Genomic DNA, 23,276 nt, shown 5'->3' on the forward strand with positions numbered 1-23,276 from the left:
ACTTAGCCGATAGCAGCGAGTTGATCACACAGCAGCTTAAATTTGTGACCAAACTCAGAGACGGAGTCGGTGCCTTTGGTGAGATGGCAAAGGCGATCACGAAGGTTTTGAGCACGCTCCAATGAGGAGTTACCGTAGGCAGCTTCAAGAGCATCCCAAATCTCACGAGCGATGGAGAGTCCCACGATCTTAGAAAAAGCCTCTTCAGTGAGTGAATATTGAAGGAGAATGAGAGCCTTTTGATCCGATGAGACCCACTCTACAAAGGCGGGGTTAACAGTAGGCTTATTGTCTACCAGAATGGATGCCGGTGAGGACGGTTTGGAGCCGTCAACATGCCCGTAAAGCTGTTGATAGTTCTAGAGAGGAATCATTTGATTCCGCCATAAAAGATAATTCGAGGATGACACCCGAATGGTGATTAGATGGAGGATTGTGTTCATCAAAATGGTGGAGGAGTCGGCTGCCATGGAGGAGGTGATAAGTGGTGAAAAATGGAGGAAATCTGATGGATGGGGGTTAAGGGAAGGAGAAGAGAAAAAGGAGGAGGTTATGGGAGAGGAAAGAGGTGGGATTAATGGGTCTGTGATACCATGAGTGAATGTGAAAAACTCGATGCCCTCAATGATATGAGTAACTCTATATATAGGGAAAAGAATTACATTTACAACCCCTCAAATAATAAATGATTATACAATGAACAAAAAATTACATAAGTCTAATAGGTGATCGCAGTGCAATCCCTGCCGAAGTGTCATGTCTTGCTGCACTTATAGAAGCCCGAATCACCTGCCCTGCAAACCCCATCTTGCATCCTATCGCACTTGCCACAGCAAACCCGACCCTACTAGCCTTTCGATCTAGAATAAAACCTTGGGTTTTTTTGTTGAACCCCTAGTCGCCTACACCTACTCTACCTTCCTTTTTATGATGTGCTCCAAAACGATTTCCTGTTCTCGGGCCCTCAATATCATGTCCTCCAATTTCGGATAGGCTAAATAACTAACAAACTCCCTGATGTCTGATCTCAGCATGTTGTGGTACCGATTCTTCTTCATCTCCTCGTCTGCAGCATATTGGGGTACTAATAAAGCTCTCCCCAGGAAATTGGTGGTGATCTCCGCCACAGTCTCAACTGTCTAGCGTATATCCTAGAACTCCCTAACTAGCTGTTGCACCTCGACATTCGGTGCAAACTCCGCTTAAAACCCGATCAAAAAGTATGGCCAAGTCATGTCCTTAATAGTCGGTGGTCCCAGAGCATAACCAACCCCGTCCCACCAATCACAGGCTCGCTCCCTCAGACAACCTTCAGCGAACCTCACCTTTAACCCATCGGGGCAGAAGCTAGTCATCTGAGCATACTCCATGTCTGTTATCCATCACCTGGTGACAATGGGGTCCTTCACCACAAAGAACTCTGATGCCCCACATCCCCTTAAATCCTTGAAGGAGAGAGTGCAGGCTCCGTACTGACCAACAGCTAACTAGGCTCTAAAGGCCCGAAAACGCTCCTCCGTCAACTTGATGATACCTTCCTTGTTCGTCCCAAACATCACCGGGGTTGAATCAAGTATGCCTCTCATAATTTCATACGCAATGAACTCGCATAGTCCCTTGTCAATTGGTTTGGTGCCCACTCCTGAACTAGATCCAGATCCCGAACCTCCTACTCCACCACGTGTCATCACCATGATGAAACACAATACATAAATAATTGGTACACGCACGAACATGTTCACACTCCTAAAGTTTCTCGAATTATCAAGGCCTTCCTTGTCTCGGGTATAGATCCTATGCTTTCAGTAGTGCAGGCCTTCGACACCTATTTATACCTTCCTCAAGGATGGTCTTAAATCCTCCAAGTCACTTCCATACTATCAACTACTTCACTCATATATAGAGTGCCCTACGCAATAATACATTTCCTAGGCGTTACTAGGGTTCCTTTCCCACCACTCTCTGACATTAGCCACAAAAGAGACTCCCTCCAATACCTTCTAACTACCTCATGAATACAATTAGACGTTACCAACACCAGATACTTTTTTACTGTTAGGTCCCACCCTACAACGGTTGGACTCAAACAAGAGTTGTGGAATAGGGTTGAAACTAGCCTTTATAAATTATCTACTCCCTACAACATGTAATTTAACATATTCACTTAGTAATTAGCTGACACCAGTGGAGTCCCTAGAAGCACAAAGCAAGCAACATTCGAGCATTGAGTTCTAAACTCGTGAACTACCTAATCAGACTACTCTATCTAACCATCTGAATTATGTACTAGCATGCAGTTCTAAAGGCTCATACAACCGACATACAAAGGCATCTCTCCTAAGATCCTACCATGCGATTCTGAGCAGACCCTTAGCCCTAATATAGCATGTTATACACATACATACACACACACACACACACATATATATATATATATATATATACATACACACTAAAACAATAAACATGTATGGGTATTTTGGGAAATACTTACTTGAGCTCGATTAATTTCATGCAGCACACCCCTTTTTCTTTATAAAATTTTATTTAGAAGACTTATTTTCTTTCAAAAGGATTACAAATTCCTCAGTTTGAGTTCAGACACACCCGAGAGTGCGCTCGAATCCCTCAAAACAAGGCTCTGATACCAACTTGTAATATCCTAAAAATTACCGCGTAAAAAATTTATTTTTAAAACTCTCAAAAACCATCATTCATTCATTCCAAAATCCATCAAGAGGTGATAATGTATAAAGTAGTCATTATAATACAAATCATGTCATAAAATGTGGAATACTGGTGGATGTCGTACGATCATGTTGTGCCCTTCCCTTTCGAACCAGAAGTACCTGAAACCATAAACATAAAACTGTAATAAAAAATCTTAGTGAGTTTCCCCAAAATACCTCATACAGAAGCATACATATTATCCAACTAAATTAGGTCTATTTCACCCCTGAGTCTATTTCTACTCCTTCGGTATCTTTCAACTGGTACTTGGCCTATTCCATCCCCTGAGTCTATTTCAATTCCTGCGGTATCTTTCAACCAGTACTGAGTCTATTTCACCCCCTCAGTTTATATCAACACCTTCAGTATCTTTCAACCAGTACTGGGTCTATTTCATCCCCTGCAACTAAACATACAATAATATCAGCAAGAGTCACAAAGACAACAAGAACATATATGCATATCAACAAGCTTCACAAAGACAAATATCATTCTACAACATAATTTAGTAGGCTGGTATTGGTGCCTTTGACCCGCGAGTACAATGAAGAGACTCACCTAACAAACGATGATCAACTGTTATAGCTCCTACTATCGTGAATACAGATGCTATGACCCACCTATACAACTATACAAAGTACACCCTTAGCTTTCCTTCCAACACTAGGGGTTGACCAAAAGTCAACACAAGTCAAAAGTCATAGTCAATGGTCAAAGTTGACTCTCCACGTCATGGCCATCCTTGGCCATGTCGCGGCTCTCAAACGACAAAACATACGTGTTTTCCACAGTCGCCACGCCGTAGGCACTGGGTTCAAACTGTCTTAATGGGTTAAGCCGAATCCTCCAATACCAGAGGTTCCAAAGTCCATATCTCATCATTATTATTGTCTAAATGGATAAATTTTTCAACTTTATCCCTTGAGACCCACCAAGAGATCTAGATCTCAATTCTTAGGCCCATAAAAGCACAACCATGGTATGGGCTTAAACAAGAAGCACTTAATCCATTAAGTCTCAAACCCATTTGCTCCAGAAGAGCTTATAACATTAAAACCAACTTAAAGATTGGTGGTTTTTAGACACGCATGTCCGATGCATGTCTTGGACTCATCTTAGGTTAAAATAGGTTTTATGACCAAAATCTTATGCATGGCTCAAACAACCAACCAAACTTAAGATCTAAACCACGAACTGCTCCAAATGATCCATAGATTCATAAAGTTGCAACATTTATGACATTTCAACATCCCAACTAACAAGATTATAAATAAAATGACACAAAATCCAAGATCTAGCAACCTATTATCAAAAAGATAAAGTTGTGAACACTTACAATGGTCCAGAATCAAGCTAGGAAGGGAGATAGGGACTTTCTTGTTGATCCTTGGCTTGCTCTTTCTTGCTTCTTCCTTCAAAATCTCTCAAAAGCACTCAAGAAAGCTTCAACAATGGAGGAAAATGAATTAGGGTTTTTTCTGAGTAAAAAAGTGTGGTGGATGTTGAAGGTGATCAAACCCTATCCTCCTCACTCCTTTAAATAGGGTGCAATACCCGAAAAAAAATTAGGGTTTGACACGTCAGCGGCGACCACGCCGTGGCCTTCCTTGACATGTTGTGGCGAGTCAAAGGATACACACGACCAAAATTCTTTGCCACACCGTGGCGACCCTCCCCCACGCCGTGGTGACCCTTAAAACTCAAATTTAAGTCAAAATAAAATATACCTCAAAAATCGGATGTTGCAGTGAAGTATGTCAAAACATCCAGGAGGTTTGGGACGATCTTGAGGAACGCTTTAGAAAAGAAAGTGCACCTCATGCCTATGAATAGAAACAAGCTCTAATGATTCTCAAGCAAGATAACGTTTTAGTTTCAACCTATTTTACTAAACTTGGAGCAATATAGGACGAGATCCATTCGGTATCATCTTTCCCGAGATGCACTTGTAGGAAGTGCACTTGTGATCTCAAAAAACATCTAGTTGAATCTAGAGAGAAGGAGCAGATCTACGAATTTCTAATGGAGCTTGATGATATTTATAGGACTATTAGGACACACATCCTCAACACTAAACCCATGCCCACTCTTGGAACCACATACCATCTCATGGATGAAGATGAACAACAAAGAAGTATACATGCATCAAGAAAAGAGAATGTTGATGTTGCAACCTATCTGGTACATATCTAAGCTCCCGAAAGATTCAGCTCCGAAAAAGGAACAACAACCATGAAATCCAAAAGTGCAAGCATTATAGCAAGATAGGACATACTATTAATGGTTGTTTTGAGAAAATCGGCTACCCGAAGTGGTGGGATTCACGACAACGTAAACAAACATGAGATCAATGAAAGAATTCTAAACCCAAACCCAGGGCAGCTGTTGTTGAACTCGAAAGCAGCCTAATACCCGGACTCAATTTCGAACAATACTTGAAATTAATGAAACGGTTGACAAAAACAACAAAACCAAAAGTGAATATGGCTGGTAAGTTTAATTTCAAACAACCATATATCATTGATTCAGGAGCCTTTGAACATATAGCATCCAATTTCATCTTGTTCAATCTTAAAGAATCCACATATGGAATTCCAGTTAGCATTCCAAACGAAGGTAATGTTCCATTTAAAGGAGTTGGAAGTGTCACTCTTCCAAAGGACATAAACATCAATGATGTTTTATACATTACAAACTTCCAATGCAATTTATTATATGTTAGTAAAATTACCAATGAATTCAATTGTTTCATAACTTTCTTTCTGGATTCTTGCGTATACATGACTTACACTTGAGGAAGTTGATTGGCATGGGGAGATATGAGAATGGTCTATATCACATGGAAGGATCTAACAAAAGAATTGTAGCTATGACAGTCAAAGTCGACTCGAAACTTTGGCATAGAAGGTTAGGACATGCTTCAAACAATAAGTTACAACATGTTGATTCTATTGGTAGCATAGTTATTAGTGAACATTGTGATTCTTGTGTAAGGGCAAAGCAAACTCGAATTCCCTTTTCTTATAGTTCAATAAAAACAAATGCTTGTTTTGATCTTATTCATTGTGATATATGGGGTAGGTATCGTGTGCCTTCTACCACTAGGGCTCATTATTTTTTAACCATTGTTGATGTCTTCAGCCGCTCTACATAGATGTACCTAATCACAAACAAATCAGATAACAGCCACATTCTTATCGTATTTTGTAATATGATTAGTACATAATTTGGGAAAAATGTTAAAAGAATAAGAAGTGATCATAGTGGAGAATTTGTTTCAAATCAAATGATGAAATTTTATGAAGACAATGGAATCATTCATGAAACTTCATGCATACATACATCCCAATAGAATGGGGTTGTAGAACAAAAACATAGACACTTACTCGAAGTTGCAAGAGCCTTGATATTTGAGACAAATTTACCAATAAAGTTTTAGGGAGAGTGTGTGATGTCTACCACATATATCATAAATAGACTTCTTTCTAGATTTCTAAAGAATAAAGCACCATATGAGGTTTTGTTAGGATGCAAACCCCAATATGATCATATGAGAGTTTTTGGTGCATATTTTATGCAAAAGAAAATAAAGCTTCCAAAGACAAGTTTGAAGAAAGGGGAGGGCATGCGTGTTTTTGAGATATCCTCAAAGACAAAAGGGTTACAAAATGTTTGATCCAAAGGAAAAGAAAATCATAATATCAAGAGACGTCAAGTTTGTAGAGTGTCATTATCCTTTAAAATAAAATAATAATGGCCAAATTATTAATAAGTCTGAATTCGAAAACACGACCTCTAGACCTAGTTCTTGGCCATCAGATGTTGATTTCGAGCAACCTCCTGTCATTAAATCTCATGATAAATCAAACTCTGGTCATACACCAAGCACCACTTCTGAAAGCCAGCAACTAACTCCATCACATCCGAAAAACGAATGAACAACAAGGTTTGAGCACATATCCCTCTCATCATCGTCGATCTGAACGAAGTAAAACAATGCTTTAATGCTTTGGTGAATACGAAGTGAACTTGCCACCTTATATAGACCATTCTCTCCCCAACGCCACGACAACGACCTCGACGGTTGATCCTTTATCTCACTTTGTTTCCTATAAATTTTTTACTAATACTCATAAAGCTTTTTTGACAACCATCTAATCTCATAATGATCCTAAGCATTACTCACATACATCAAAGAATTTAAAATGCAGAGAGGCTATGAAAGATGAGATCATAGCTCTTGAAAATAACAATATGTGGATATTGACAAACTTTCCCCAGGAAAGAAACCCATTGACTCCAAATGGGTGTACAAAATCAAATACAAATCGACAGGAGAAGTTGAACGATATAAAGCGAGACTTGTCGCAAAAAGGTTCATAAAGATTGAGGGTATGGATTTGCATGAAACTTTTGCACCGATTGCTAGACTTGTAATTGTTCGTACAATTCTAGCTTTTGCAGTACAATGCAAGTGAAGCATTCACCAGTTGGATGTTAATAATGCTTTTTTGCATGGCAATCTTCATGAAGAAGTTTATATAAAGATTCCTCAAGGTTTTGCCAAACCAGGAGACACGCGTGTTTGTAAACTTCAAAAATCGTTGTATGGTCTTCGTCAAGCGTCTAGAAATTGGTACAACAAGTTTACTGAAGCCATGGTTGCCATTGGTTTTAAACACTCTAAAGCTGATCATTCTCTCTTTGTCTTTAAAACCTCATCCATTTACATTGTTGCTCTCATATATGTTGATGATGTTATTATCTTGGGGAATGATATGGACTGTATTGCTAAAATCAAGACTTATTTGAATGGCAAGTTCAACCTTAAAGATTTTGGGGGGGGGGGGGGGGGGGGGGGGTGGGGCATTAAAAGATTTTCTCGGCGTTGAAGCGATTCGAACTTCGGATGGGATGGTGCTGAGCCAACGCAAGTATACGTTGGACATACTAAATGATTGTGGACTTTAGGGTTGTCAATCAAGTTCTTTTACCATGGAACAAAACCTTCTCTTGATGATGTTGACAAAACTCCTCTTGCTGATACTAGTCAATTTCGTCGTCTCACCGGGTGTCTTTTGTATCTACAGGTGACTCGACCGTATATTACTCTTCATGTCAACACTTTAAGTCAGTATGTCTCCTCTCCTAGAAATTTACATGTTGATATTGCTCTTCGAATATTGCGCTATCTCAAGGCCACGTTGGGTCAAGGCATTTTCCTACCTTCTAATGGAAATCTTACTCTCAAAGCGTTTTGTGGTTCAGATTGGCTTTGTTGCCCGCTCAATCGACATTCTAAAACCGAGTATTTCATTACGTTGGGTGGTGCACCCATCTCCTAGAAAACTAAGAAGCAATCTGTGGTTTCTAGATCATGTGTTGAGGCTAAATATCGAGCCATGGTTTCCACTGTTAGTGAGATTATGTGGCTTCGTTGGTTGTTAGAAGATCTCGAAGCACCTCAATCCGGTCCTACTTCTCTTTATTGTGACAATCAGGCAGTTACGCATATTGTCAACAATCTGGTTTTTCATGAACGGACCAAGCATGTCGAAATGTACTGTTTTTTTGTTTGTGAGTGTATTGAATCTGGCCAAGTTCAAACGTGTGTCATAAGCAGTACTGATCAGGTTGCGGATATCTTCACCAAACCTCTTGACACTGACAAATTTTATTATTTGTTTAGCAAGTTCGGCATTCGTGATCTACACGTTCCATCTTGAGGGGTTATACATATGTTATTATTGTTTTCTTATTCTAGTTTATCTTGTTTATCAAGTCTCCTAGTTTATTTAGGTTTCTTTTAAGCTTTGTATAAATTCATGTTTTTAGACTTCTTTTCAATTGAATGAATTAGTTTTAAACTCTTTATCAGTTTCTTTAGTTAGTGCATAAAGACTTTTTTGGAATCGGTGAAATTCTAATAAAAAAACCACCGCCTAAAAGGCGAAGACAGGGCAAAGGAAAAGCAGTGCATAAAGACAGTTGGAAGTTTGTTAAGTTCGTTTTTCCTTCTTGTATATAGTTAGCTTTAGTATTTGTTTCTTTTCAATAATGAAAAATCAAACATTCATCAAACTTTTCTCTCTCTCTAAATTTCTCAAACCTTTATCATTCAAGAAATCAACACAAATGTCAAAAACAAAAACAAAACAAAAAAATAATAATAACGAATTTTACCTGTGAGTATGTTATATAACGATATTTAATATTTAACTTTCCAATACAATATTATCGATGGAAAACACAGCAAAGTGACGCGTGTCTCTCTATTGCCCAGTTTTTCAAGTCACAAAACTCACACAAACATAATGTTTCTGTTCGTATAAATAAAATAAGTAAATACAAAACGCCCGAAAAATCGGAAAGATCCGAACTTGGAACAGTTCTCTGATCTCAGCTCCTGAAACCAGATTCAGCGATACAGAGACTGCGTGAAGATGACGAAGAAAGCAAGGGTATTGTTCCATTTCCAGATGATGTTGTTAATGATGCTCATCGTGGTGCAAAATGGCGAATGCATATGGTTGAATTTACCCAAATCGGGAAGGAAGTGTGTGACGGAGGAAATCCATACCAATGTCGTCGTTTTGGCTGATTACGTCGTCATTTCTAATGTTCATATTCACCCCACTCCCTCCATCACCACCAAGGTAATTTCATTTTCTCGCTGCATGTATATATAATATGTAGTTGATATTTCACACATAGCCTTATGAAATAATGTGATTTTGAGCTTTGTTTCGAGGTCATAACATCGAACAAGTACGTGACATATGTAATCAAGCACGAATTCGTGTATAATATTTTAAGGAACGAAGGTTGATAAGAGCTAGGGTTTTTAGTTTTTAGGTTTGGAATTTGGTTCTATATTATAGTCATTTAGTTATGAAGTTTTGTAAGTAGGTGACATCACCTTATGGAAACATTCTTCACTACAAAGAGAATGCAACTAATGGTCAATTTGCATTCACAACAAATGAGGCTGGCCAATATCTAGTGTGCTTTTGGGCAGATGACCCTAATCAAGGTGGAGCTTTAAGTGTCAACATTGACTGGAAAACTGGAATTGCAGCAAAAGATTGGGACTCAGTTGCAAGGAGAGAAAAAATTGAGGTCAGGAATAACTCTTTTTTATAAATATATAGATAAAAAAAAAACAAATCTGAATTGCTTCATATACATTGATAGGGTGTTGAGCTTGAGTTGAGAAAACTAGAAGGAGCTGTGGAGGCCATTCATGATAATCTTCTCTACATCAAGAGCAGGTGAGGTGCTTCTTTCGAATTCCTATTCACTTAATATACTCATAATAGCAACATACTTATAAATTTATTTTATTTTATTTTATTAATTAATATGAAATATGGTTTGTTTGGTTATGCAGGGAGGCACAGATGAGAGAAGTGAGTGAGACCACACATTCTCGAGTAGCAATGTACAGTATATTATCATTAGGTATTTGCATTGCGGCTTCTTTTGCACAACTATGGTATTTGACACACTTCTTTCAAAAGAAGAAACTAATCTAGATTCTGTTGTTAATTATCAACATTTTTTTATACCATTGGAATCATTCTTTACTCTTTCAAGATATGGCAAATGGTCTTCTTATGGGTTGTGTTTCAATCTTGTTATTCGAGTTTAATAGTGTCGCTCACCAAGTGTTTGTTTAAATGACATGCAACACGCGAGGTATCAATGATGAAATGGAAACAACCTTTGTATATATAATTATTAGAAGTGGATGAACCCTTATTTTGTATTTGTGGATGAAATGAATACATATTGTTGGTGAAATAGATTTTACTGAGATGCTTGTTTTGTGCCAGGGAGAGAGAAAATAGGTGCTCTATCAACAAGTACTCTTCTTCCATGATGAGATGATGATTCAAACCTCCATGCAGGACCAATAAGCCATGATATAGCAACTCCACCTATTAACCCTCCAAGCTTGGATAAAGTATAAACATTTAAAATTTGTTAGTATCAGAGAAATGAAACCCTAAATGTGAATCTAAGTGTGATCAAAGACTACTCACATGTCCCCAGTTGTCAATACTTTGTGACAACAGCCCAATGGCCTACATTGCAAGAGAATGTATGGATCAGATTACATAAGTTTGATGCTTATTATATAGAAATCAAAAATCAAGAAAATAGAAACAATAAGATTAGATGTGTCATGTTACTACCATATTTAAGGCGATCACACGTGCAACATACTTCAAGTCTCCTACACCACCTTTAACAATCTTGTTGTGTCTCAACACAAATATGGCAAAAGATCCCACCTATTTCATAATAACAATCTACTTTTATTTTGTTCCTCTTAAAGCATTTTTACTTTGAAAACATTTACCCAATTTTAGCAATGTCATCAAAATAAAACACAATTTTCACTTAGGTAGATTTTTTAACGTACAATGCTATAATTTGGTGTTGTACAGATTCAAGATTCTAATTATTACACTCCCAGGAGTTTATTTAAGGTAATATAAAATTAGAAAAATAATAAAGAAATGAAAACTCAACATGTTATTTCAAGATTTAAAAACTTACTAATCCAAAGATTGCCCCAGACGCACCAACTGCTGGTGATTTATTAAGCCAATAACTCGTTGTTGAACCTATAATTGTAATATAACCAAATTAGATGAACTCTCTCCAATACATACATACATACAGATGTAATATATAGGTTAATATTATTACTTGAGATTGCAGAAGCCAAATAAATTGTCAGGTATCTTTTGGGGCCACTAAGAAGCTCCATGGTAGGGCCAATGGAGTTTAAAGAATAACAATTAATCTGAAAAGGGTTTAAATGATTTAGCATGTTTAGAAGTACTACATAGAGATTATTGGAAATACGATATCTGAAGCAGAAAAACTCAAACCTGACCATAAGGTGTCCGAGATTTGCATGTAGAAAGGCAGATGTAACTAGCCTCCATAGCTGTCCTTTGTCAATTAGACCATTAATCTAACCACAAATTTTTAACTATAAGTTTAAAAAATTCATATAGCATCTAAATCATCTTACAGTAAGTAATTTTTCTTCATAAGATCTAACCTTTGCTCCCCACATTAACAACTGTCCTTTTGATGCTACTTGTGCAATATATACCCTGAAAATAAAAACTACCTCTTTAAATTTCCTTCCATTAACTGGACCTCTACAGAAGTAAGAGGGATGTACATGTACTTACAACACATTAATGGCAAGCAATGTATCTGTCAATCTCCTTCTATTAACTGGACCTCTTGTGGGAGTTGTTAAGTATGCCTTTTCTTGGTCTCCAAAATTGGTTTGGTTTCCTTCTCCACTAAAAAACAATAGGCAGCTAGAAACGGCATCATGAGGCCATTGAGGAAGTTTAAACCATTGTAATTGGTGTGATCTTCCCGGAGACACTCCGTTTAACTGGAGAACATGAATAAGATGAGGAATCTGTTTGACAATTAACATATCTTATAGGCAAAACATAATACACTCTAAGTTCCAATGAAATACCCTTTTCACCCCAAGATCAATTACAGGTTACAGAATGTGATAACTACTTAAATAGCATGACATTGATGTAAAAATTGCAAGAAGTGCTAATTCTGAGTCAGGTAATAATTCAATTGGTTGAAAACGCAGAATCATCCGATATTCATGAAGCTGATTGAGTTCTATGTGTTATTTATTAAACAGGACGAGGAGAAATGGGACTTGCCTTTAAAGGTGATTGCAGAATAGACTCCAAGTGATGGCGATGGGAGACGAAACTGTGACGAAGGAAGCGACCAAGGCGGAGAGCGGCGGCGTTGGTGATGAGATGGAAAGGTTTGGGACTTGCTCCGAGCCCGGAAATCGAGAAGTCCGATGGCTGATGTGCAAACGAACCAACCATCGCAGTGAAACGATACCGTTATCTGATTGAGTTTTGATCCCAATCCGTCCAAATTCGACTTTAAACAACCGTCCAAAGTTCTTAATTGACGTTGTCTTGGTGTGCACTCAATTTCCGTTTTATACTCAAGTCAAGATTCCATTGGTTTTCTTCCCGGTAAATGAATTACGGTTTCGGTTATTGGCACTTTGAGTCCAAATTTTAAAATTTTAATATGGCTCATCTTGTAATTTTCAAAAGGTTATGGTCCTCATACTAACTTGTTAAATACATGTAAAATGACTATATCATTTTTTTTACTTTTTTTTAGTTGACATTATTGATAGCTTTAGGAACCATTTGCTTAAAATATTGAAAACAAGCCCTAAGGACATCAAGTGTACGCAACAACACAGACTACAAACTTGCCTTGAGCAAGGCGTGGATACACTATGCCCCTTTGCACGGTGTCCCCAAAAAGCAAGGGCTAGACAATCGACCAGTGGCGGAGTTAGCAGGGTGTTGTCGGCAGTGGCGGAGCCAGCATGTAATTAGTGGGGGTTCATGGACCCCTCTTAAAATTGAAATCCACCGTATATATACATGCTTATTATTTTTAATTAGATGCTCCTCTAGTTTTGGCACCCACTAGTTAAGATCTCAAACATTTAAAAACTTCCTTTTATCCCTCCATCCTCATTCTCTCCTTCTTTCTTTGTTTAAAGTAGTTGTCTAAGGGGGTGTTTGGATTAGTTTTTCAAAAAGTTCCTTTTCCTTGTATAAGAACTCCAAAAGTAGCTTTTAAAACTAGCTTTGCCAAACATCTTTTGCTTTTTTTCTTTTCCAAAAAGGACTTTTGGGTTGTGAAAAGCTAAGCCAAACACCCCCTAAGAAGCAAAAACATAGGTCGCAACACAGCTGCAGTTGATGGAGTTAGAACCGGCCACCGACACCGCCAATGTTCACTTTCTATGTATATATTGGACCCCGGTTTTTTTATAATCATATGGTAAATCATTAGTAAAACGGAATCATATATATTTTTTTCAAACAACAAGATGATGTTGGAGAATTATGAGTCATTGTTTATGGCCGGTTAAAGACTTTTGAAAAATGATTTTTATAATGATCGATGTAGCTTCTATCTTGTCAATTTCGATTTTATAATTTTTGACTCAGACTAATATAATATTATATTTTAATATATTATCACGATACGAGGCTCTCGGCCCCCCTTAATCTTAAATTCTGGTTCCGCCAATCGACAATGAAGCATTGTGCAAGATTGTCTCTCTTTCTCTATCTAAAAGATTATTGGGCAACAGGGAGGGGCGTTATGCCCATGTGGCATCCTAATAACCCTTCCCCCCCCCCCCCCCCAAAGTCGTTATTAGGTGTTATGTTAGCGGATGGTATCATGAACACGGGAGGAAACGCCGATTTTGCATAGCTTTTTTCTTTAAACGGTCACAATTTCGACTGTTTAAAAATGGTCACCGGCGATTAAAAAAATCAAATTTTATTTATACTATAAATACACATAATTTATAGGAAATCTCCAGAAAAGTCCCAAAATTTTAGTCTAATTTATGATAAAGTCTCAAATTAAAGTTTGTTTACAGAAAAACACATAATACCGGTTAAAACTTTGAAAAAACCTTTTTCGGACGGTTTTAAAGATTTAGCCGGTATTTCGTATTTTTTCGTTAGTTTGCTTAAAATTTTGGGACTTTTCCGGAAACTTCCTTATAACCAAAATATTAGGAATTTTTTTAAAATTACCATGGAATTAATGGATATTATTATTAACAAATCATTTATAAACATAAAAAATATTTTTATTATAAAAAAGAAAATACACTTGTTGCTAATTTCTAGGAATAAATTGGTGGTCTAAGTACTCCTCTATTGCTTATTAACCACATCAAACTTTCTACGTTCCTCCTATGCATCGTTGTGGGTATGATGGTGAGATGTACTCAGTGAGTGTTCTTCTAATGTTGGTGTTCCTCTTATGTTGTTTAACCTAACTACCACCCAACATCTATACCTCACACGTTAACAACCATAGGCTAACACACATTTATCAAATGTAAAAAAGTGAATCGTGAATGATAGTTTATATGGAAAAAAGTGTAGGGTGATTATCTATTTAAATTGTCATTCAAAGTTTATTTTTCACTATGTTTGTAATTTAATGGTTGTTACCGAATAATGTATGGAGGTTAGGTGGTATTTACGTTAAAGAACATAATGAAAGATCTATATATTCAAGAATTATTATTTAATGATATTTTCTAATAACATGTGATCCTATAGCGTCACACCTAATAAAAAGTAGACACTTATTGATTGTGTATTAGTAAATATTATCAACTCCTGTATAACAATACATAGGAGGAACATAAGGAGTTTAAAGTGGTCAACAAACAATAGACCATGTCGACCATTCTATTCCTAGAAATTAAAAACAAATGTATTTCCTTTGTTTATAATAAAAAAAATATTGGTTATGTTTATAAATGATTTATTAATAATAATATCCATTAATTTCATAGCAATTTTCAGAAAAGTCTTAATATTTTGGTTATCGGGTAATTTTAAAAAAAAAAATCCTAATATTTTGAGCAAACTAACGAAAAATGACTGAATACCGGCTAAATCTACGAAACCGGCCAAAAAGGGTTTTTTTCGAAGTTTTAGCCAATAGTTTGTGCTTTTCTATAAACAAAATTTAGTTTGGGACTTTTTCATAAATTGGACTAAAATTTTGAAAATTTTGGGACTTTTCTAGAGATCTCCTTAATTTATATCAATTTTACCTACAAAATACATAAATTTTTCTCAATTGCATATTTCTTTCAATAATTCAAAACCAAAATATGGATCGTTTTGATCCGGCTCATCCGTACAACGATGATAACGATGAAGACGATATGTTCATGAGTATGATGTCCTGGTAGTATACAGACAGACTACTACAGCTAGATCCAGCTCCACTACTCACGCAACGTGCGACATTAAATAGAGATCGTAAGGAAGGGCATAGACGACTAGTTAACGATTACTTTGCGGATAATGATGTCTACCAGCCAAGCGATTTCAAAAAAAGGTTTCCTTTGTGAAAAAATTTGTTTGAAATGATAGCCAACGCCATGGAAGCAAGGTATTGTTTGTGTCAACTTTTCTAATTTATAAATGTCACTTTTAGATCAAATAAATACAATTTTTTACATGTGAAATATATATTTAGGTATGAATTTTTCCAATTGAGATATGATCCTAAAGGTAAACGAGGCTTCACAGGGTTGCAAAAATGTGTTGTTGAAATTAAACTTATGGCAATCGGGGAGTTGCCCGATTCTGTTGACGATTATATGAGAATGTTTAAGAGGACTGCACGAGAAAGTTTGTAATTATTGGCAAGAGGTCTTGTCGAAACCTTCGGTGACCAATACTTGCGCAAACCTTCGTTGCATGATATGCAACAACTATATGCGGCACATGAAGAAATATATGGTTTTTCGGGTATGCTTGGGAGCATTGATTGCACACACTGGAATTAGAGAAATTGCCCCGTGGCGTAGAAAGGCCAGTATTCGAGCAGTCATCATGGAGTGCCTTTGTTGGTATTAGAGGTTGTTGCTTCACAAGATTTATGGATTTGGCATGCTTATTTTGGGGTTGCGGGTTCCAACAACGACGTCACCGTTCTCAATCAATCACCAATATTTGACAATCTTTTTTCAGGAAAAGCATTAGATGCTCCTTTCACAGTGAATGAAAATGAATATAAGTTTGGATATTACCTTACAGATGGAATATATCCACCATATTCCACGTTTGTGAAGGCATTTCGATACCCAATATACCTAAGAGACAAATATTTCAAGAGACGACAAGAAGGAGCACGTAAGGACGTTGAACGTGCTTTTAGGATTTTGAAATCAAAATGGCACATAGTTGAACATGTGGCGAGACCTTATGAGTTAGACACTCTACGAGATATCATGTATGCATGTATCATAATGCATAACATGATTGTTGAAGATAAAGGATGCAATATTGCAACTTATTCACCTACAGAACCTAGACACGTGCAATTTCAACCAGGGACATCAGAATAATACATAGAGTGGTTGATATTCAAGACCAACGAAAACACAAGCAACTCCTTGAAGACTTGGCGGATTACATCTATGTTGGTCACGAAGATGAATAGTTTAGGTCAAAAATTTAGGTTTTATCATCCTTTTTTTGTTTTTTAGGTATTTAAATGTTTTTTTTTTCTGTTGTTGTAATCTTTTTGTTTTTAATGTTGTTTTTAACTTAAGATATATTAAAATTTTATTTTTACTTTTCAAATGTTATTTTTAATTTATGATTTAATTTATATGATAAATATAATTATTATGATATAAATAAAAAAACAAATTCGAAATATAGAAAAGAAAAACATCAAAAAGAAATTAAAAAAAATAGAAAATAATTGGTGTTATCACATGTTGCTCATTTCCACCTTGGGTGTTATAACATTCATGTATGAGTAGGATGCTGACGTGAGACCTTTTTGGGTGTGGTAACATGTAATAACATGTTGCCCACACCTAGTAGTCTTATACCTTATTTTGGCAATCAACACACCGTTATATGACTTCCCTGCCCCTCCCCTCTTAGCATCTTCATCGTCCTACAATCATTGTTGATGCTAAAACCAACGCTCTTACCGCCACCCTTTCATCATCCTACCGCCTCCTCCTCCTACAAATCAATGTTGGTTGTGTTCCCTATCATCGACGGCGTCCCCATTAACACCCATATGCTCTATACGATGCTTATCTGTCACACCCCCAGACCAGAACGGCGGAATCGTTCGAGGGCGGATGACTTCATGTAGTATCGAAACAGTTGAATACATAGTAAAGAAAGTAACACAAACATCATATATATATATATATATATATATATATATATATATATAATTTGAAAGTTTACATTGTAGAAAGTACTTGTTTCAAAAGAAATTACAATATGATGTCAAAATGAAATTAAACTAACGTCGCAGCGTCCCTTCTTCAAAAGCAGTAGTATTACCAGTATTACTGAATTCCTGAGAAATACAAGTAGTTTTGAAAGACCTTTGTCAGCATTTAGGCTGATGAGTTCATAAGTATTTAGTGACAATGTTTGTATGAAATAGAATGAAAATGGTTTGTACATGTTTAAATGTTCCTAGAAAATCCCATATTTTCTACTATAGTAGATGGTAGTTTAATTGCTCCAAAACTACGATGCAATAGTGCTTTTCATGCCTAAAATAGTAGGTTTATGTATAAATCGTTAAGGCATTTGAAAAACCCCGTAAATCAATGTGTTTTTAATACTCCATGTGAGTCTTATAACCATACTATTTGACCAGGATGCCTATAACAACGTTCTTCAGGCGTTGGAAAGTTATGGCGTTTGTCACCCCAGGCCTGCCAGCCTAGCTGTAGCTAATAACTTGGGTGCGGGATTGTCAATCCCGTATAGATCTATACACAAGTATCACGCTCCCCCTACAAGGGATTATGGTATATAATACATGACTTAAAATGCATACTCGAAAGTACGTGAAATGTCTCACAAAACTTAGTATAAAACAAATTTACGTATGAAAATGTCCATTTGTTCTTGTATATGAAAGTATTTCCTTGATATAGTATTCGTTAGTATGTAAATGTTCATGATTTTCTCGTAAACTATACTTATTATAGTTTCTCAAAATGTGCGTTTTGTTTGTATAGTAAACCCTAGTGTAATGCTCACTTGTTATGAAAGGTATAACTTTTGTAGTGCCATAAATGAACACATATACTTAAAGTATAAGCATAGTGTTTGATTTGTATATATATATATATATATATATATATATATATATATATATATATATATATATCAACATATTTCATTTCAAGAGACAAGATGTTATCGTGATATATTTTGCATACGAAAGTTTCCATATAGTAGTTATCAATCACATATGATTCACTTGATAAAAAGTGTATAATGAAACTTTTATGTAACACACTATAATAACCGTGTGTTTACTTGTATTCCCCCCCCCCCCCCCCCTTAAAAGCATATAGAAGCATTTATAAAACATTTAAAAGTGTAGATTATAGGGGTATGAACTCACTTGGTTGATTGAAGATAGTGATATGAAAATTGAGCAGAACTTCGGCTTATGAAAGTCGATTTTCTCGGGATTCTCGGGAATCTCGAAAATCTCATGAATGCAAAACCTTCATTCGGGACTTGTACACGAAAACCGGGGCTTCGGGAGGGTCTCGGGGGCTTAGAGGCAGAGTTTCAGCACAAGAGAAGAGAGAATTGAGCACTAGAACTCAAAACCATCGGTTTCTATTTATAAGCTGAGTTTTAGGGTCTCACGTCGTGAGTTTTGGGTGTCTCACGTCGTGAGGCTTAGTCAGCATGATCCTCTTCGACGATTTGACGTGGCTGACACTCTGGCACCCATCAGTCACGAGCTCACGTCGTGAGTTTTGGTCTCCTCACGTCGTGAGGCTGAGTCAGCCTTGGATTTTGTGTCCCGAACTTGTAAAATCCGTAACTTTTGCGTACGAGTCCCAATTTCAATGTTCTTTATATGCACGCGTAGGTGTGGAAAGGCTCTACAACTCTCGTTTAGACTTCATCGGCTAATTTTGACTTTATTTTTATTATATCATTTTTAACGGGTCGGGACACGAAAAGTCCGTTAAAAACCCATAACTTCTTCATCCGATATCCGTTTTCGTCAGACTTTTCACCGTTGCGCTACTATTGTTGGGACCTTCGATTCTCATTTAGGTCGTTTCGGCCAAAAGTCTCTAAGTCTCTATTGCGAGTTTTTAGTTGTCTACTGCTATATCCAGATTTTGGAAAAATCATAACTTCCTCATACGAAGTCAGATTTGGACGTTCTTTTTACGTACCTTTTACGGTTTAATGATATCGACAACATTCATTTAGATACTTAAGGCTAAAAACTATTGTTTTGAAACTTCGCGTTTTTCGTTTAATCGGTGTTGCCGGTTTTGTCGGAAATCTTAGAATGGTCATAACTTCTTCGTTATAACTCGGATTCTAGTGTTTTTAGTATTTATGTAAACCTTGACACAATATCTAACATAGTAGGTAAACCAATAGAGACTTTTGTACATTTTATTTTCAAAGTTAATTTCATTATTTCAAAAGTGGTTACAATACTTGACTTTTTAGGTCATTACATAGAGTCGAAATATCGGGTTGTCACATTATCTCCTTTGACTATATGTTTCTCTCATGTGGCTTCAAGACCAATTGGCGACTGCAACCATCATCATGATCAATCAATACATTTATTGGCCTCATCGCACCTAGCACTCCTTTTTCCTTCCCAATTTGATTTAGGGATAGGGTTATATTTGGATCAAATGTTCATGATTTGAATTTTTAGATATAGATTTATAGATTTGAATTTGTCAATTTGATTTTGATTTTAGGTTATGGATTTAACTTTAGTTTTGATTTTAGATGATTGTAGTAGTGTTCAACAGTTTTAAGTGGCATTGTTGATTGGTGAAGATGGTAGTGGTGATGTGTTTGGTGTAATCAATTATGGGTTTAAGATGGGTGGGGGTGGGGATTACGATTGTATCGTGGGTGAGATGATAAATATATTTTAATAATTAAAATGAACATGACTAGAAAAAATGATAAAAAAAATGGCAATTTCATCATTTCACACGTTCTTAATGGTAATGGAGAGGGATTGATGATAACCGATTAACCATGAATAATTTTGTAACCATAAAAACCAACCATATCAATTTTTGAAACTTAGGACTTAAATTGCAAATAAGTACAATATACCAGAACTGTAATTTACTCTTAACCTTATTTCACAACCCCACCACCACCACACACACAATTGTTATGATTGAATTAAGAAAATAGGGTGTATACATAATACATTTACATCAATAAATTAGGAGTTATTATGATCTTAAAACATATATCTTTCATAACGACCAAGTGCAAAATTTAAATAATAACCACGAATTTTGAAATTTGTTATTTTCGAAATTGTTTTTTTTTGACAAGAAGCAAGTTCAAAACTTGCTTTTCTTTTTTTAAAAAAATGTTCAAACTAAAACCATAATTTAAACTTTCCATCTATTTGTCTTTCATCACGTTGCTACTTATGTTTCTCTTTCTAGCATCATGATGTCTATAATCATGTTAATCATGACCTTCATGTCGACATGGATTTGTGTGTATTTGAGCATAAAATGAATGAAAATTTGCTTTTTTTTTTTTTTTGAACTTTTACATATTTGTATAATCTATGTGTATTGAGCACAAAACGAGTCGTAATTTGCTATTTTGTGATATTTATTTATTTTCATATAAATTCTTTTATAATTTAGGATTCATGATTAACCACCAACTAATCCCGTCTAAACCATTGTCTTTTATAAATTAGGATGATTCATAATGTGTATTGCGCGTTTTCTCAATTGAAGTTAGGGTTTATGTTGTAAATATGGAACCATCATATTTAATTAATTGTTTTACTATATTTTAACAAGTTTTCTTCCGAGGTTTTTCAATTTGGGTCAAGGTAAACTAAAAATTTGAAATGTTATATTTGTGTCACTAACAAATAAACTAAAAAAGCTTTTTATCTTTTGACTCTTTTTTTTAAAGTAATGATATTTATCTTTATGAATATATAGGATTATCGGGTCCTTTGAACCCGTATGAAACGATTACAATGTAAGATCTATTTTTCATAAAAGTGTTAGTTTAAAAAAAGGTATATATTTTAGGGATACATATAAAAAGGATCATTAAAAATGTCGGTCAAACCTTCTTTTTTGGGTATTTACCAAAATGACACCATTATTTGGAATGTGTATTTTTGGGTATTTACCAAAATGACAACATTATTTGGAATGTGTATTTCGAACATCGCTCTCAGATTTCTTACGTGGTGCAAAAGATTTCGAACAAGCATATTGTAACATTTGTTATTCAGGTATCTTACATTGTTGACCCTTGATATGAAATTTTATTGCAAAGTTAGTCCTTTGGTGCTTTAATATGAACCGCATGACTTTAATGCGTATGTTGGGCGTACGTGGTCAGTGGTCAAACCCTAATTTTTAGGGTTTGAGCCATATGTAAGCATCATTAACTCCCTAAGACTCCTTCCTCATCAACCTCCAGCCCTATTTCGCACCTTGCGAACCCTAATCCATCTTTGTGAGCATTTTGAGCCTTAGAGTGTGTTGTTGGTGTTCTTGAAGGAGGAAGAAGGAAGTGGATTCACCTTGGAAGCTCAATACCATCTGGATCCAGAAGTATCTCGCCCTCAAACAACCTTTGGAGGTATAAAGTTCAGATCTTGATGTTTATTTGCTTTATATCTTGTTAGATCCTAAGTTTTGTGATTTTAGTCCCATATTTTTGGTCTAAGTGAGTATGGACTACTTCTAGACCAAATGAGTTGTCCTTTTGGATGTTTTAGAGTGTCTAGAGCTACAAAAAATGGAATCTTGATTGTTTATATCCCTTTATGCATGCTCTTTAGTGGTATAGAACCTTGTGTTGTTGAGCACTTAATAGCCATGCAAGATCATAAAGTTGGAAACTTTATGATTTAGAACGTTATTTGGGGACTAGATTTGGGCTTTGAACGAAAGGACTTAAGTGAATAAGCACTTAATGAGGAAGTTACCATCTGCTGATTACGCTGGGCATACTTCTAAGTACGCATGTACTCTTTTGAGCCACGTTTTAGATTAGTGAGTACACTATGCGTACATGTTGAGTACGGTGGGCGTACTCAGACTGAGTTGACTCGATTGACTTTTTAACCTTTGACCTTGACCATGATTTTGACCAAGTTTGACCTAGGGTTTTTTGAGTTATAGACTGAGATTTGATCACTGTTTGTGGTAAAGGTGAGCAGTGGAGTTCGTATTCAGAGCAGCATGTTGTTCAACTATTTCATCAGATTATGAGGTAAGTTTTCCTCACTGTACTTGTGGGTTGAAGGCACCAAGGTCGGCCCACTGGATTTTATATCATGATATATTGGATTGATGTTATGATGAGTATGTGTTAGACTGATAGATCTGTTTGATTACCTATGTTCACTAAGTATGCATTAGATTGGTAGAGATGTATGGTTACATGCATTGTTGGTTATTGATTGTTATTGTATATATATCGACATGTTATGGTTTGTTGGGTTGAGGCGGTCCTACTTTGTGCTGAAGGCCAAGATACCCGCAGGGGGGGTCCGGATAGACTGAAGGCCTGTGAGGCGGTCCAGTCAGGCCGAAGGCCTGAAGAGTGGTCCAGATAGACTGTAGGCCCTGCGAGGCGGTCCAATCAGACTAAAGGTTCATATATGCATGTTGTTATTTGTATTGGTTATGTGTGGTAATTTGGGAGAACTAACTAAGCGTTGACTTACGGTTTAAGTTTCGTGTTTCAAGTACTTCGGATGATCGTGGGAAAGTGAATCTGTAATCATGCACATCTTTCTAGTTTTATGTTAGCGGATTCTAGAGATACTCTGGTTTTGTGATTATTGCTTTTGAGAACAATATTTTGTAAACAATGGGTGTT

At 36.3% G+C, this 23,276-nt stretch overlaps 2 protein-coding genes across 2 annotated transcripts; one reads left to right on the plus strand and one right to left on the minus strand.

The window, feature by feature from the left end:
- The first annotated feature begins 8,928 nt into the window (after nucleotides 1-8,928).
- LOC111878316 (transmembrane emp24 domain-containing protein p24delta3) lies at nucleotides 8,929-10,325 on the plus strand. The gene is made up of 4 exons (XM_023874830.3): nucleotides 8,929-9,386; nucleotides 9,640-9,849; nucleotides 9,925-10,001; nucleotides 10,121-10,325. The coding sequence occupies exons 1-4, from the start codon at nucleotides 9,174-9,176 to the stop codon at nucleotides 10,263-10,265; spliced, it is 645 nt and encodes a 214-aa protein (XP_023730598.1). The 5' UTR covers nucleotides 8,929-9,173; the 3' UTR covers nucleotides 10,266-10,325.
- Nucleotides 10,326-10,438: 113 nt separating this feature from the next.
- LOC111878315 (RHOMBOID-like protein 10, chloroplastic) lies at nucleotides 10,439-12,740 on the minus strand. Its single transcript, XM_023874827.3, has 9 exons — nucleotides 12,456-12,740; nucleotides 11,946-12,160; nucleotides 11,810-11,864; nucleotides 11,639-11,719; nucleotides 11,449-11,545; nucleotides 11,296-11,363; nucleotides 10,929-11,027; nucleotides 10,776-10,817; nucleotides 10,439-10,686 (listed from the first exon to the last, which is right to left on the minus strand). Exons 1-9 carry the CDS (start codon nucleotides 12,630-12,632, stop codon nucleotides 10,540-10,542), a joined length of 981 nt encoding a protein of 326 aa, XP_023730595.1. The 5' UTR covers nucleotides 12,633-12,740; the 3' UTR covers nucleotides 10,439-10,539.
- Nucleotides 12,741-23,276: the final 10,536 nt, after the last annotated feature.

Source organism: Lactuca sativa, chromosome 5 (genome assembly GCF_002870075.4).
Source record: "Lactuca sativa cultivar Salinas chromosome 5, Lsat_Salinas_v11, whole genome shotgun sequence".
Lineage (NCBI taxonomy): Eukaryota > Viridiplantae > Streptophyta > Magnoliopsida > Asterales > Asteraceae > Lactuca > Lactuca sativa.